General features: G+C 39.3%; 1 protein-coding gene and 1 long non-coding RNA gene across 2 annotated transcripts in view; one reads left to right on the forward strand and one right to left on the reverse strand.

Moving 5' to 3' along the window:
- Window positions 1-16,438, forward strand: part of LOC131977396 (uncharacterized) — a 77,757-nt gene that overhangs the window by 58,542 nt on the left and 2,777 nt on the right. The gene's annotated exons all lie outside the window — the stretch shown is intronic.
- The window catches only part of trabd2b (TraB domain containing 2B), a 75,395-nt gene continuing 74,380 nt past the window's right edge, over window positions 15,424-16,438 (reverse strand). The window contains exon 7 of the mRNA XM_059340660.1: window positions 15,424-15,817. Within this exon, the coding sequence (XP_059196643.1) occupies window positions 15,577-15,817 (241 nt within the window). The 3' untranslated portion in view covers window positions 15,424-15,576. The remainder of the gene's footprint in view (window positions 15,818-16,438) is intronic.

The following is a 16,438-nucleotide window of genomic DNA, read 5'->3' on the forward strand; positions in this document are numbered from 1 at the left end:
TTTCTCAGCTCCAAAATAAAAGCAGCCTATTGAAGAATCATTGTAGACCAATTCTAATTCAGTCTTTTTGTGGGTTCAGTGCTCGGATATCTACATTTGCATGCAGCAGATTGTTTAAAACAAACAGTGGGCCTACAGAAAAAATATGACTCGAAATATCTAAAAATCACATGTGTATTTGTTTAAGTGATGCAGCTTAATACATATACAGCATGTCGGTTATTCCACAGTGTGGTGAGACCACAGGGCCGGCTTATGCACAGTGTTTCATCGGGACAATATTCTGTTCCAGGTTTTAATCTTGTAAGCTGAAGCTGCTTCAGAGGCTGATCACCTGATTCCTGTAATGAGCTCTGATGGTTGATTCATAACTGTGATTGCAGGAGTCAGTTTCATGTTTTCACTGAGCGGAGGGTTGTTTTAATTGGCGATCAGTCTGGAAAGTGTACACAGACACACGCACATTAATAATGCACACACTTCTGGTTCCTCTAAAGGCGTACACAGCACTGCTACCACACAAAGAACTGTACAATACTCAGAGTTCATAATGCATTGTGTTGCCAAAGGATAGCTATCTGCCTTCTCCCCCGCTCTCTTACACTGCACAGCATAGATAGTTTAATTAAAGAACAACATTATCTTAGGGCAGCTGCACTCCTTGCAGTGAGGAATGCCTTGTTTTCAGTGCTGTGTCAGGAGAGAAAGAGAGCATGCCACCTACACTAACTGCTGCCTCCTCTGGCCTATACGGCCCATGCTCCCTCAATAGCTTTTAATGGTTGCGACTGTAAAACATCTTGTCACATGAGGGAGTTACAATGATGTTTTACAGCCCCCAGCTTTCAAAGATGAGCCATAATATTGCCCTCTGTAACTTTTAAAACAGGCTCAGTGTGTGCAAAGAGTTGCATAATGCCAAGGACCATTATTTTTAAATGCACACTTCAAGACGGAGTATGTGCGCTCTGATGTGTATCATAAAGTGAGTACTTAAACACAAGGCTGCAGATATGGATATGGATACACGCTGCACACTTAGGCCTGAACACACTTAAGGGACGACTTGTAGCGCACACTCTTAAACTTATATGTAATAGAGAGGAAGAGAGATATTATCCAGACTGAAGAAATATTTGGAGCGACAGAGAAAACTTTAGGTTCTGGACAGACCGATACACCAGGTTTCTAGACAAATGTATCACACATTTACCACTACATTTTGAAAAAATCTGCCAAAGAAAATGTGAATGAAAGATTGTTTCCATCCACTACCATTATGTGATTAATTATTGCCAATTATTAGGACTTGGATCATCAAGATAAGCAGTAGGTGGCTCCAATTCTCCAGACGGAAAAAAAACATTAAAATATTGCAGGAGGAAAGGGCTGAGTTAATTAGGATAATTTAGAGTAGAAAATTGTTTGCTTTATGTATTAATTTGAGGAAGGTGACATCAGATCTGTGTGGAGCAATGAGGAAGTTTTAATCTGCTGCTATAATTTCAGTCTGTCACGTTGAAGTCACATGTGCACTTGTAAATCATCTTTTTTTTTTTGCTAAATCTGCTTCTAGGTTTTATTTTATACATCAACCTTTCCAACTGAGCCAAGTCTTAAATCTTGTTTACCATGTTTCATGATTTTTAGGTCAGGTTTTTATATGTGGGTGCACATGTGTGAGTAAGTAAGTGTATATGTGGTGAATATGGAATAGCTTGTCTACCTGCACTCTTCAATTAATTTGTAATTGATTTTTGTTTGTTTGTCTGTGTTTTCTTTTTTTTTTTTTTTAACTGTAATTATGTGTATACATTGTGAAGCACATTAAGTCTGCCTTGTGCATGAAATGTGCTCTATAAATAAAGTTGAATTGAATTGAATTGAATGTACAAATTAAAAATATGCATAAAAACAGGATTTAAATGCCCTTTACATCCACTGAGGTCTGACAGACGGACTGACGGATAAGGACAATGGGCTGTTGGCGTTAAAAATAAAAGAAATTGAGCCACCCCTGATCACCTCCCCTTTTTAAGAATCATTGTACCAAAACAAATCCGTTTGCTCCCCATTATCTCCCCGTTTTCAATGAACACTGGTATTTGAATGTTGATCTGTTGGCCAGGTGAAGCCCTGTCGGTCACATGATGTGTGAGGCCAGCCGAGAGGGCGGGCCGTTTAAACAAGATTTTTTTTCCCCTAATCAACACGATCGTAACCCCTGCAGAACAAAGGCATGAATATCCATTTCCAAGGAAAAGGGTGAGTGCCCTCTCCATGCCCCCCTCACCCTCCTCACCCCTCGGTGTACTGTACTCGTTACCCTGGTAACCCCATGGCCAGAATGCAGATCAGGGGGACCAACGAAGCGGCCTCTTGTCTCCCCTCACAATTCACCCTGATGATGACTAACACTTTTGTTCATGGAGAGGGCAGGTGGGAGTTACAATACGCTTCAAATCATTGCCCACCCGAGATCTCCCCTTTACTCTCCCTCTCCAACCCCCCATCTCTATCTTTCTTTTTCTTTTTACCTCTCTTTCTTTAACTTGATCTTTCCATTTGGGAATAATACATTTTTCTTCCTTTTTTATTTCCCTTTTTCCTTCACCCCTCCGCAAAGGGATGACAGTGAGTCCCACAAAGCTCACTCACAGCAGACGGTGGCGGTGGTTTGCGAGAGGTCAGTGTTATCTAAACAGACCCATTGGGCTATTTGCTATAGCACCCTCCATCAGGCAGGAAGCTCTGAGGAATCAGCCCATCACTTCAATCAGCCACGACAGCATACAATGAATTTATAATGGCCCGAGCAGGGCGATGAATGAAATCAGAGAGACGGAGAGAGAGATAGGGGGACAAAGAGGGAGAAAGGTTGGGGAGGACAAGAGAGCAAAAGATGGAGAGAGCGCCTGTGTCAATGACCACTGTGTGGGGGAGTGGGTTGTTTGTTTGTGGTCTGAAACAAACAAGAGATTGTTGAAAGTGAGGAGATGGACTGTGACCGTGTTTGACAGTGAACTGTACAGTATATGTGTGTGTGAGGCTATCCGTTCATGCGTGCTGTACATGTCTGCCTGTATACAGTGTTTTTATTTATGTGTACAAATATACACAAAGCATATTTGCAGCAGTTCACATGCATTTGCGTGTGTGTTTATTGGCCTGTGTGCAAAGAGACGCAGTAATCTTATCGCTGCTCAGAGGGTAAGTGCATGTGACAGTAGATATATACAAACTCTTGATCAATATCTTGATAGATTGTCAGATAATGACTCTTTGGGCAGATATGGACAAGTGTTTCAATATGTATGTTTTCCTGGCTTGTGTGCAGGCAGCTTGGCTAAACGCCACCATCCACAATTCCTGATCCAAAGGCTGAGCGCGGTCCAGTCTGGACTGAGTGACTGCAGTCGGGCCCCTCACTCCCCAGCACAGCCTCTGCCCTTTGACCACATTAACCGGCGCAGCCAGGCTCATCTCTCAGTCTTCTCTTATCACCTGGAATCAAACATTAAAAGAGGGAGGGAGCCAGAGTTACTCATAAAGTCAGAGAAATATGGGCGCTGAAGTGGGAGAAGGAGAGATAAAGACATTGAGAAACAGAGAGGGGAAATATATATATATATTTTTTTTAAGTAAGTGGTTTCAAAGGCTGAAAAGTGAAAACAAAGAAGGGAAGCAGACAGAAAAGGAGAAGTGAGGATTGGATTGAAGGCAAAAGTCGGTTGGATGAAGCATGAAAAAGACAACAAATAGACACATTTAGAGCGAAACCACGCCACGTCGCCTCATCCTATGAGCTGTCACTTCCTGCCTCGCAATTTTTGGCGTCTGAAACAAGCAGGGCGGAGTTCAGCTGTAGGTAAACAGGCTGTTTTACGAGTACCATTCCGCAATTACCTGTTACCTTGACTGTCGTGGGTTTAAGAGCAGAGTGGCCTTGGAGTTACCTGGATACACCTGGAGGAGAGCGATAAAAACAGAGTGTTAGAGACACAGGGTGGGGAATGATCTTCCTATCTGAAATGCAACAGTCCGCCCCCAAAACTCCATCTGTCTGTCTGCAGCGCCTTGACTGCTGGCGCCCACACACACCCTGACTATCTATCTATCTATCTGTCTGTCTGTCTATCTATCTATCTGTCTGTCTCAGTCGTGCTCTAGTAAAGCCAAGTTGTCTGCTAAGCCTATATATGCTTCTCAGCCACCCTCTCCTCCATGCACACACACTTGAAGATTTCAGGCAGGTGGTTTGCTGATAGTGATGGGTAGGAAAATATTTGATGTCCCCAGCTTGGCCATTTAACATTCTCACCCTGTGCTTTGACCTTAAAGAGTGTGCATGCATGCATACAGCGTGCGTGGGTTTGTGTGTGTGTGTGTATTTTGTGCAGTGTGGATCAGTGCAGTGCATCGCTCTGTGTTTGTTCACTTAGCTTTTAGCCCCAGTTAGCCGGTCAGACCCCCACAACCCTATTCACACGCACACTGTCCTATTAGCAGGACTTATCAGGGCCCATTTGACCTCCACCTTCTCCCTGACCTCTAGGAGGTGGAGGTCTCCATCCCTTGGGAGAGTGGGTCAGCGAGGCGAAAGTGTGTATGTGTGTGTGTGTGTGTGAGTGTGACAGGATGGGGGGCTGCTCTGCTGTCTGACTGAGCGCAAACACTGATGGGCAAACACCTCCACCCCCTTGTATTCTCTTTCTGTCCTGCACCTCAGCGACAGGCAGTGCATCGTGTTACTTCACCTGTTTTTATGTGTCAAGTTTACAAGTTATATTTCTGTTTTTATTGTAGATAGAATATTCACTTGTCAGCCACTTTATACAATGATGTTTTTTCATGCACAGCTATCTCAGAGAATGGTCAGAAAGATAAAAATATCCAGTAAGTGGCAGTTTTTTGGCAAAAGTTGCATCAACCTTGACTGGTTTGAGCTGATGGAGAGGAGAGTGTGAAGGGTGGATGTTTATAGGTGGATATAATGGCAGCTTGAAGAATTAAACGGGTGATATTACTGCTGTGAAATCAGCAGTTTCCTGGGAACACAGAGGGTTAGCCAACATTTTCTCATCATATTGTGGGAATAATGCATTGAATGTTTTAAAGGAGTGGAGAATTTGACATCTTGCCTATGTGGACTTTGTCGTTCTTTATACTATGTTGTTCTTTCTCCTGCCTTCTTGCTCCTGTCATAATTACTATGGCCACTAAAGGTCGGCACCTAATGAAAATATGGGGCGTTATAAGCTGTCCTTTCCTGAAAAATGACCTGTGAGGTCTGGGGAAAAATATGTTTTCCTCAAAATTGAGAATTCCATTTGGTTATATGGAAACGTAATTTATACAGGGTTGCCTACGTGCTACTAATAACTGTAAAATCAGCAGTTTCAGTCATTGAAAAAATGTTTTTTGCTCATTTAAATGCCCAGGTGTACCAATAATATGTCAGGTGCACATGGGACCCATTTACTGTACTGAGCTGTAGGTTAATATATATCATGGCTTCTTCCAGGAATACATTATTTTCACGTCCTTCCTCTGTGTCATCCCTTCTTCTTCTACAGGTCCCCCTTTAATGGGACGTCTCTGTCTTCATCTGAAGAGAGACCACTAGGCCTCCAAAGCCAAATTGTCCCTTAATTCATCTCCAACAAACCTACCGCAAAATTTACAAACCATCTCAACCTGCCCCACAATCATACAACCATTTCTATTTTCAAAAAAGTAACTGACAATATATCAAGTGGTGGTCATTCCCTTGTGAACTTTGATTTCTTTCTCTGGATAATATCTGAACTTGACTGGAAAATGCAAGCATATTGCTCAAATTTCCATTGTGTAAACTTTAAACATAATACGTTCCTTTAAGTCTCTTACCTCCCACATTCAAGTTAGCAGTTTTTCCACTAATGGGACTTCTGAAGCGCTCGATGGAGCCAAATGTTTGTGCTGCAGAGTCAGTTTTGCTTTCCAGATTGGGTGAATTTTAAATCAGGAAAAAATATCTGCTGCTGCAAAGAAAGGGGCCTAAGTTAGAGCAGCAGAGTGCGGCACATAGAGGACTCTCTTTGGAGGTCTTTTTTTTTTTACACTCCATCCTGTGTTCTCCAGAAGACAGGGTCTTCCATTGAAAGGGAACAATAGGGTTCTTAATCAGTGGACCTTTCCCCCTCGCCAGTTCCTGGGTCAACTGATGGCCCACACTGCTTTGTCGCAAGTGAACGGCATAAAATATATGTTTGTGAAAAGGAGAATTAATCACAGTGGGTATCTTTGGATAAAGTCATATTTGTTGTTTTTTATACCCTTTCTCCAGCTCTGTCTAGGAGGGCTTTCATGTGGCTGTAATTACCATATTTCATTAGCGTGTGGAGTGTCACCGCTGGAGCATCAAAGCGGTTGGCTCTTCGCATGTGCGGCAACCACTGCCAGGGAAGTACACAACTATCTGTTTTTTTCCCAGAATAAATTCGCCCGCGCCTGTTTTTGAGTGCACTCTCTCCCTCAAGCTGCTGTCGATATCAAAGAGAACCCATTCCGCATGTGAAGTGCCCCTTGTGCAGAATAATAAAGCAGTGCATCATGGCAAAAAACTGTGAAACACAACACTCTCACCACCATCCTTCAATGCACACACGAGGACACAAATGCACATATACACATGGACACACAAGCACACATGGTATTCCTCTCTCCTTTGTACCTACTTTACTCTCCTTGGCACACATTCACTCCTTCTACCTCTGCAGTCAAAAACAAACTATTTTCCCTCACTGCATGTTGAAATACAGAACCAGCCGTGCAACATATCTGTACTTACTATTCCCATATTTTAATAATAAGTTTATTTGCAAAACAATTTGCATGCTATTTGTATTTGCAACAGTGCATATAATTGGATATTCATGTCAACAATCTTTAGGGAAATGGAAGATTGCGTTTAGGTTTTTTTTCATTACAAAAAGATGAAAACTGACCACAAATGGTAAAAAAAAGGTACCATATCCACAGTCTGATAGAGCATATACCTTTGTCCCATTATCTATAATCCAACCATTCCTCCATCTCATACAGTCACATTAGTTGTTTGCTCCTACCCTCTAATACAACCCACATGAGTGTTTCCTGCGGTGGCGGGAGATCAACATGTCCTCATACCTAAACGTGAAGGTCACCCCTTGAAATGTGGTTTGTGTCGCAGTTTGGTGAAGTTTTTGCCACCCCAAAAAATTTTGATTTGGTTAAAATCAAGAAGAAAATCCTGGTTTTAGGTATAAATAACTACATTTGTGCCATAAGTTAAGTACATTGCATTAGTAAACTTGTATGCAAGTTAAAATAACTGAACGTCGATTTTTGGTTTCACACATGGAACACAAACTACAGTCTCCTGCATCAAAGTCTTGTTTATTTGACCCTTCTGTCCACTCTGACCTCCTGCCTGTGTGGACTTTGTTGCTCTTTCATACAACATCTTAACTTCCTTTCTTGCTCCAGTCATGGAGCCACACCTAATGCTATCGTACATGTGGGGTGTTATAAACTGTCCTTCCCCCAAAAACAACCTATAGGGGTCTGGAGGAAACATGTTTTCCTCAAAAATTGTATGTGAAGATAATTTAAAGGAGACAGGTTTGCCTATGAGCTACTTAAAACACATAAAAGAAACATACTGTTGCATTAGCTGATATTATCTCGCCATTTTCCATGGTTTTCTTGATAATAACCAAAATAATTATCAAGAAACCATGTAAAATAGCTAGATATCAGCACTTAAATTAAACTCTTATGATCTATTTTTGTTGTTATCATTATGTTTCTCCAAACAAATGTACCTTTAGTTGAAATTGAAGAAAACAAGGGTGGTCTAATATTTATTTCCGTGTGTGTGTGTGTGTGTGTGTGTGTGTGTGTGTCTGTGTGTCTGTGTGTCTGTGTGTGTGTGTGTGTGTGTGTGTCTGTGTCTGTGTCTGTGTCTGTGTGTGTGTCTGTGTGTGTGTGTGTGTTATATTAGGCTCTAGCTATAGAAGCCTACATTCTAGTAAAGTAATAATTAATTGTGGATTTTCTTCCCAGACGTGATAAAAAAAAAAGGTTTATCTTTAATTATGTCCTTTGTTTTATTTGTAATTTAAATCATCTAGAAGAGGCTCATTTACACAGTGAATGTAATTACGCAAAATCAAACCTACACAGTATAATTTGACCCCTTTAGTATAAACAGAGCTTTGATATACCTTCAGCAGATGCCGTCTTGCCTTGGAGACTTGCACCTGACCTGTGTTAAAGCACCACAAGGCCACAGCTCAATCCTACAGCTCAAAGCCATACATCTTCAAGGGAACTCGGACAATGGGTGGGAATAATGTCTCAACCAGCACAAACAAAGATGAGCTGCGAGTTAGGGGAGCTCACCAAGCAGCACCTCTTTGCCTCTTACTATCAGCAGGATTATCTAAAGGGAGAAGAGCTATCTGCTGCAGGGCTAAACACACTTTTGTTTTCCCAAAGCTTTATGGCTGCCCTCGGCTAGACAGAGAATCAAAGCTTTCAACGAAAATGTGCGGCAACATCCACCACACAGGACATGGTGAGGGTAGGCAGACGTTCCCACTAACTCCTAATTACAGATCCAGTGTTAAAAAACGACATTTGCTAAACATCCCTCAGCAACAAGCAGACAGAGCCACCGCTCCTTTGCGTGGCTTTCAGTGCATGCATGTTTTGCCACAATAGATCTGATTAGCTGAGAGACAATGCATTGCTGTGAATGTGAAAGTCCTGTATTGTGTTGGCTTTGTGATAACAAACTCCTCTGTGTGTTATTGCTGTGATCAGTGTGTGAGCTGCAGCTCAACAATCAAAGCAAAACACACTTGAAATGCTCTTAACGGCTCCAGCTGCCTGAGATCGATGTTCACCTTGGCTCCGGTGACTTTCACTCTCTGTCACTCTCACTCTATTGATCAAAGATGAGGCGAAGGCGCTGAAATGTGAAAACACTTGCACATGTGTGTGTCTTTCACTATTGTGCATTTCCTCTCTTTTTTTCCTGCAGCAATTCACCGTGACGTGTGTCAAATACATGAGTATAGTGGGATAAGACAATAGAAGTAGCTACTAGGTCCAAGACCTTGGAGGGAAGTTAACAAATGATCCCTTATCTCGCTTCTATTTCTCCCTCTCCCTTGTTTCACTGACTTACTGAGAGCACCTTAACAACCTCTCAGGGCAAACACAGCAGTTTGATGCTTAATCCTTTTACCAGAGGTGATTTTTAACAACTTCCTGGTCCCCTTTCAGTCAAGTCAATGGGTCTGAAGCCTGATCCACTGCAGGCTTCCTCGGGCCCAGTAAGCCTTAACCTTGGAGCCCCCCTCACTCCTCCTCAAGAGGCCCAGGCCAACAGGGAAGGAGCGGGAGGGGGGGGGGGAGGCAGGCCAGGGGGTGCCGGAGGTGTGTGGAGAAACCAAGGACCTGCCACATTATATGCTTTAACATGACTGGCAAATCCAGCACGGTTAAACAAACTTAACCTTCATTTGTGAAACGGTGCAAATCAAAGGGCAAAAAACGACTTGTGCAAGTAATTACCACCGGGGGAGAGCAACAGGGCAAAGGAAGGATGGAGGGGGGAGAGGAGGGGAGGGAGGGTGGGATGGGGTGAGGTGAGGCAGTGGTCGGTCTCAGGGACAGCCAGGCGTTAACAGGTTGAATGGAAGGAAATGGGAATCATTTAAGGCAGGGGCATTTTTAATGAGTTTGCTCAGAAATTGATTTTCCACTGTAATCTTTTATTTATATGCGGCTGGCGGCGTGTCCCCGGCAGAGTGAGGGTCAGCTCTCAGAGCGCCCTGTCAAGGCCCCCGCTCCTTCAAACAACACCCCAAAGTCCAGGGAAAATGGTATTCTAGCTAAGGCAAATATTGTCCTGTCTTGGCTTAAGGGGCGAAAAAGCTGTTTGTTCTAAAAAACTTGCTCTTTGCTCTTTCTTTTTTTTCACCGTTAAAGGCTGTTTAAGAGGGGAAGGATATCTTGAAAGATAAGTCTACAGTTAGAATCGAAACAGAATTTGCTCTGTAATTATTAATAATATTCAGTTCATATTAATTAGAACAATTTCTTTTAAATATCTTAAGAGGTTTTGCTTTCATCTTACCAGTTTAATACCAGGTATCTCAAAATTAAATTGAATAATTTTGCCACATTAATAAATCTTCAATGTAGTTAGTTTAATCTGTGAAATAAAAAAAAGATTTACAGGGTTTACTATCTTTGTTTGTTGTGCTTTACATTTGTATTTTTTTGTGTGTGTGAAACTGTTTCATATTACAGCCACACACTGTAAGTATAATTTATCATGATTTAAGCCTAACCCTGCACATACGGGATTTAGTTGATACATTTAAATGACTAAGGCAAACGGAATAGATTAAAACTACTCTTTAGACCATATAAAAGTAAATTACATAAGCCATACTTCCATTTTTATTGAGCTATTATAAAATCACACATATACAACAACATTTCCTGCTCTAAAACTGCTCAGAAATGTGAACAGAATCAAAGTAAAATACAACATATATTTGAAATGCCTTAAAATAATTTTCTTGTATAAATACAATTTAAATCAATATCAAAACAAGTTTTTGTTTCTTTGGTATTTTTAGATCATGAAAAGGATAATGGGATTTAAAAGAATTAAAAAGACAATTATTTAATTAATTTACACTTAATCTTTAGCTTTTATGTATACATTTAGAAATCATAGAATATTTGGGAATGTGTGCAGGCTTATACTTTCTGTGGAGATTACAAAAATACAATACAAACACTTATGTGTTAAGTTTTCTAGTCAGTAGGTTCAGTTTTTATCTGCTTATCTAAAATATAAAATGAAATAATATTTATTGGAATAATTATCACATGACATTTTGTTGTGTATTATTATGTATTTTTGGTTAAAAAATATTAAAATTCTCTATTCAGATGTGTAATGTCCATAAATCAATGCCTACCTCTGTTTCTGCAGGTCTTCAGTCTCAGGCTCTAGTTACAAGGCCTTTAAACGGTTCACAGGCGTTTAGATCTGTTTGAGCTTTTGCTGAAGTTATTTTGTGACTGTGGCGCCACTTAGTGGTCAAAGTGAAAACTACAGCAGATAGATAGATAGATAGATAGATAGATAGATAGATAGATAGATAGATAGATAGATAGATAGATAGATAGATAGATAGATAGATAGATAGATAGATAGATAGATAGATAGATAGATAGATAGATAGATAGATAGATAGATAGATAGATAGATAGATTGATTGATTGATTGATTGATTGATTGATTGATTGATTGATTACTTTAGTCATCCCCGAAGGGAAATTAAGTTGTCACAGCAGTCCGGTATTCAAGTACAATAAAATACAATAGAATAAAATACTGAGGTAGCATAAATAAAAACAACAATAGAAAAAAAAAAAAACAGAATAGAACAAGAACAAGGACACAGATGATGGTAATAATTAAACTGGTGATATGATATGATGGCAACAATGCTATAGTGACTAGACGGCATATAATAATAATAATAGTACAGTATATAATATATATAATATAATATGTAATAATAGATAACAATATAAAAATAAAATGAAAAATATAAATAAAGTAATAATAAGTAAAATAATATGATGTATAATAATAATAATAGTAGTAATAATAATAATAATAAATAAATAAGGCCGACACAGGTTGCTCTGAATCCCAGGTGGATTCCTTGTGTACAACCAGAATATTCTGCTTTTAAGCTCCAAGTAGTTCACATGTAGCACCTTAGGGTGTCTCACATGAGGGCAGACAGATGATGCTTGTAAGGGAGAGCATCATTTTTTTCTTGCAGACTGCTTCTCCACCTTTGTGTTGCTTCTCCAGACTGGAGGCTGTATAGTTGATGTGGATGTTTGTTTTTGTCACCTTTTGTTTTTTGCCACATTTCAGCAGCCAAATAGTGCTGCCGTGTTGGTTGTAATTTACAGCACCAGACAAATGTTTCCTGTAATAATTTAAAAGATGAGAAAATCAACTCATTAATTATGAGTAAGTCAGGTTTTTTTTTTTTTTTTTTTAGCCCTTTTTAATATGCTGAAATATGGAAACTTTTTTATCATGCTTTTTCTGGAAAATTAACTTTCAGCTTCCCATGAGACGTGGAGAAAGTATTAATTTCATAATATATCAACTTTTAATGAAATTCATTATCAGAAGGCAAGTTAACCACACAGCTGTTAATGCAAGATAAAACAAAACAAAACAGCATAGACAGGAAATAACAAATTAAAATAGACAACAATAATAATTTTTAAAATGACAACCGTGTAACTGTAAAACGGAAAAAAAAAAACGGAAAACATTACTACAATAAATAAACTTTAGGGATAAAAAGAAGATTATGTAATAATCAATTAATCAAATAAGGACTTAAAACTAAGGCATCAACGATAATGAACCTAAGGTAAAAGCCAGGCTAAATAGATGTTTTAATATTTCTTGAAATAAATTCCTGAAATTTACATGTAAATGTCCTCTACCTGTCACTGATATTTTCACAATAACATATTTCATGTTAAGTAATACTATCAGCTGCCATCAAGTTCAGACATCCACTTCAGCCTGGTTGGACCTTGAACTGTCATCAACTGGCCAATAAATCATCCTTCATTCACAAAATTTGGCGGGAAACATAGCTACACTATAATCAACCATTCATTTCATAATCATCACTTTGAGTGAGAAGTTTCAACAGGTTTCATATTCTGTTGCATTGATTAAGTATTACGTCACCTGAAAGTGAAAATATTGTACTGCTAGTACATCTTTTTGCAGTTTTTAATGAGTTAATGTGCTTTTGAGAGTTTTTTTTTTAGTCAGCACAGTGCTACAAAGCGACAACAAAGAGCAATGTAAAAAGCTACTTAGAGCATTTAGGAATTATGGGGTTAAAATGATGGGACTCACATCAGTCTATACCAGGGGTTCCCAAAGTGTGGTGCGTGGACCCCCAGGGGTGCACGGGCTGCCATTAGGGGGTGTGAGAGATGAAAAATGTAATGGCGGTCTGATAATTACACCATTAAATTTTTTTCCCACACACACACAATAAAGATGTGTAAATAAACATTTCCTTTGTAAAATATAAAATCAAAAACTGTAATATTAATTAATTAATAAATGCAGGCTATTCAAAATGCACTTCATCTTAAAATGAAGAGCAGAAGTTATGTTCTTCCATTTTTCCAACCTGTGTTATGATAACGTCATTTAAACTTGCTGCACGCGGCTCAAAACACTTTCCCCGACTTATCTGCTTTCTGCCTCTGATCATCTGTCATCATCCTCTTTGCTCTTAAAAGTGGAAGCTTGCGCACAACTTTGTTGCATTATATTGAAACTGTGTTTCAGATGAATTCAAATGCGAGAGGACATTGTTGTCATCGTGATTATTTTATTATGTGTGTTCATTTGAGCATGATTAAACATGCCGCCTTTAATATGGCGATAAAAAAGCTTATTGCATTTTTTTTGTTTTTTTGAAGGTGTGGGGGATCAGGGGTGCGTTAACCCGGTTGGGACGTAGAAGGGGGTGCACGGCTAAAAAAGTTTGGGTACCGCTGGTCTATACAAACTTAGACAAAAAAATTGTTGAGCATGTCAGACAAAAATGTTATTCATTTGTTCTTATTATCACATAACCTCCACTTCTTACACTTGTACTACCCTCTGAAGAAAAAGCTGCAACCCTCTGACTTCACATGTGCCCTCTTACCTGCTTCACTGTGTTTGTCTTCAGTCTCTTTTCTCGTGAGGTCTGATGACTTTGATATTGATGCTGCTTTACCTGAATTGGCACGTCTCAAATGCAACTGTAGTGTCAGCAACAGCAGCTCAAAGTGAGAGGAGTTTTCTTATTTTCACCAGCAGGTGGCAGATTGAGCTCACCTGTTGCACGTTTCCCACTTCTGCACTCACATTCAACTAAAATGCTGGTAACATGCAAGTTATGTTTTCAGCACGTCATTCTGTAGGCTATACAAGAGTACTCACATTATGTCAATTTTTCCTTTTCTTTAACCCGTAAGAACCCATGGTGACACCCTTGTAACAAACACTTTAAATCGTCTAGAAAAGATTAAACCCATTTAACAAGTCTAACCCATTAATAGGCTGTCCTGTATTGCATTTAACTTGTTCTGACCATATTCCCTGTCACAATTTTGATATATGTTATGGAGATGCAAACAAAAAGGCAAATGGTTATTTGTTTTTTATTTATTATTAATTTGTTACTTAAAAACACATCTGAAAATTTGTGATAATTTGGTGTTAAACAGCATTATTAATGTCTCAATTTTATTATATGTTGTGGAGATGCAAAGAAAAAGTCAAATTTGTGTTTCTGTAAGCAGAAAATGTCTAGTGTATTCATTTTAAAACAAGAAATATTATGAACACAAATACCATAAACGCCCAATGTAACGTTTATGTTACATCACAGATCTTTGACATTTAGGTGTAGTATTTTTTTTAAAAACATCATAAATGTGTTCTATGTGGTCCACTTGGTCTGTTGTATATCCCCCATAATTTTACTTTAAAGATTACTGGGTCTGGGTTCTTATGGGTTAAACAAACAATAGCATGTGAAAAAAGCACGACACATCTGAAGCTTTATAATCTGCCAACTGGTCATGTATACATGTCACTAAATGTCTTTAAATTAATGAGAAATAAGAATAAGAATCTGCAAACATACAAGGGGAATCAGTCTTTATTCATTGCTGGTTGTCGTGTGGGGGCTGTGGTGGATTTAGTTTATTTGATTCTATTTTGCCTCCAACATCTGGCCGTGCAACTCGAATGATCTGTCCACTGGAAAGAAAGAAATCTTGCAACACTTCATTAGTTTTCAAAGTTTATTTCTTTTCATTTATCTTCAAAAAAGCAAGAAAATATACTCTTTTCCTCCAGAAATAATAAATATACAATATTTCTTTATGAACAAAATGCACAATTTACAAAAAAAAGGAGCAACAGAGTGCTCCACCCTCTACACAGTACTGTTTTACTGTATGCATTCAACTCATTTATCACAGAGTTATTACCGTTATTATTAGTATGTCCTACTCTCATTATTAATGTCTTATTTTTCTATACAGTATTACAGTTTTTATTAGGTAGAAAGTTCCACCACACAAACTCTTCAAAGTTACAGGTCTTCATTGTGCTATGTTTGTTATTCTACCATAATACTTTCATGAGGTTTGAAGACACAGTTGGTCTGTTGCTCGTGTCGCGGCTGAGAGCTTATTCCACACGTTTTGAGGCTCCGGCAGGCTGAAGCTGAAGCTGACCTCTCTCTGTAGGTGGAGAATGACAGCAGGATTGTTCCTCCATCTCTTTTCTGCGTGTGTTTGACGGTTGTTCCTTGTTTATCAGGTACATTCCACTGCTCTGGTATGGAGGCAGTAGTGTCTGTAGTGAAGTGTCTGTGAGATAACGCTGTCCTGTGGTCAGGAGGTGAACAGCATGTGTGATAACAGCCAGGCGAAGATACAAGACAGTGTGAGCGCGCTGTGGAGCGAGGCTGGCTGGGCGGAGCTGGGGTTGGGGTTGGGCGGAGGGGAGGAAGCCGGACTGGGATGGCGCTCCGTGGCGGGGACGTCCATCCGCCTGTGCTGCTCTTGATGAGTCAGCGGAGGCTCCACCGTCACGTAGCCATTGATTATCCTCACATTGGGTGGAGGAGTAGTGCTGGAGGAAGGAGAGAACAAGACATCAGGGTCTAGCTGCTGTCTAGCTTGAGCATATTTAATAAATTATGGGGAAGAAACAACCTAATGATGGCATTTCACTTTTTCTGATGTGTAACAATCATACTTTAAAGGGAGACACTAGCTTTTTTATACTTCAGCCTACTCCCTTTTTTTCCGAACCAAAATAATATAAGGAAATGCATATTGAATATTAAGTTAACTGGTTCTTATTTCTATCTTACTTAAAACAGGGCAGATGCATGTATATGTATAGGGATTTATATACTGTATGTGTGTAAATTTTTATATGTTTATGTACATCTGTTTAATGGTGTCTATGTGAGTATGTGTATGAATATGTATATGCATCTAGCCTACGCTGTTTTAGTTTATGTTGTTTATTTTTTTCGGTTCGAAAAGAAGAATTAATAAAATGAAAAAGTGAAACCTTGATTTCTTTGTATTGCAAGTTTTCAGAAATGTTATGTTTATATATGCAAATGAGACATAATGTTATTTAATACTGGTATGTGCTAATGTGCAGACATTTCCAGGATAGAAATCTGAACATCGGATGAAGCCAGTTTCAAAATTCTTGTTTCATTTTGTTAACATGTTA

This window comes from Centropristis striata, chromosome 9, assembly GCF_030273125.1.
Source record: "Centropristis striata isolate RG_2023a ecotype Rhode Island chromosome 9, C.striata_1.0, whole genome shotgun sequence".
Lineage (NCBI taxonomy): Eukaryota > Metazoa > Chordata > Actinopteri > Perciformes > Serranidae > Centropristis > Centropristis striata.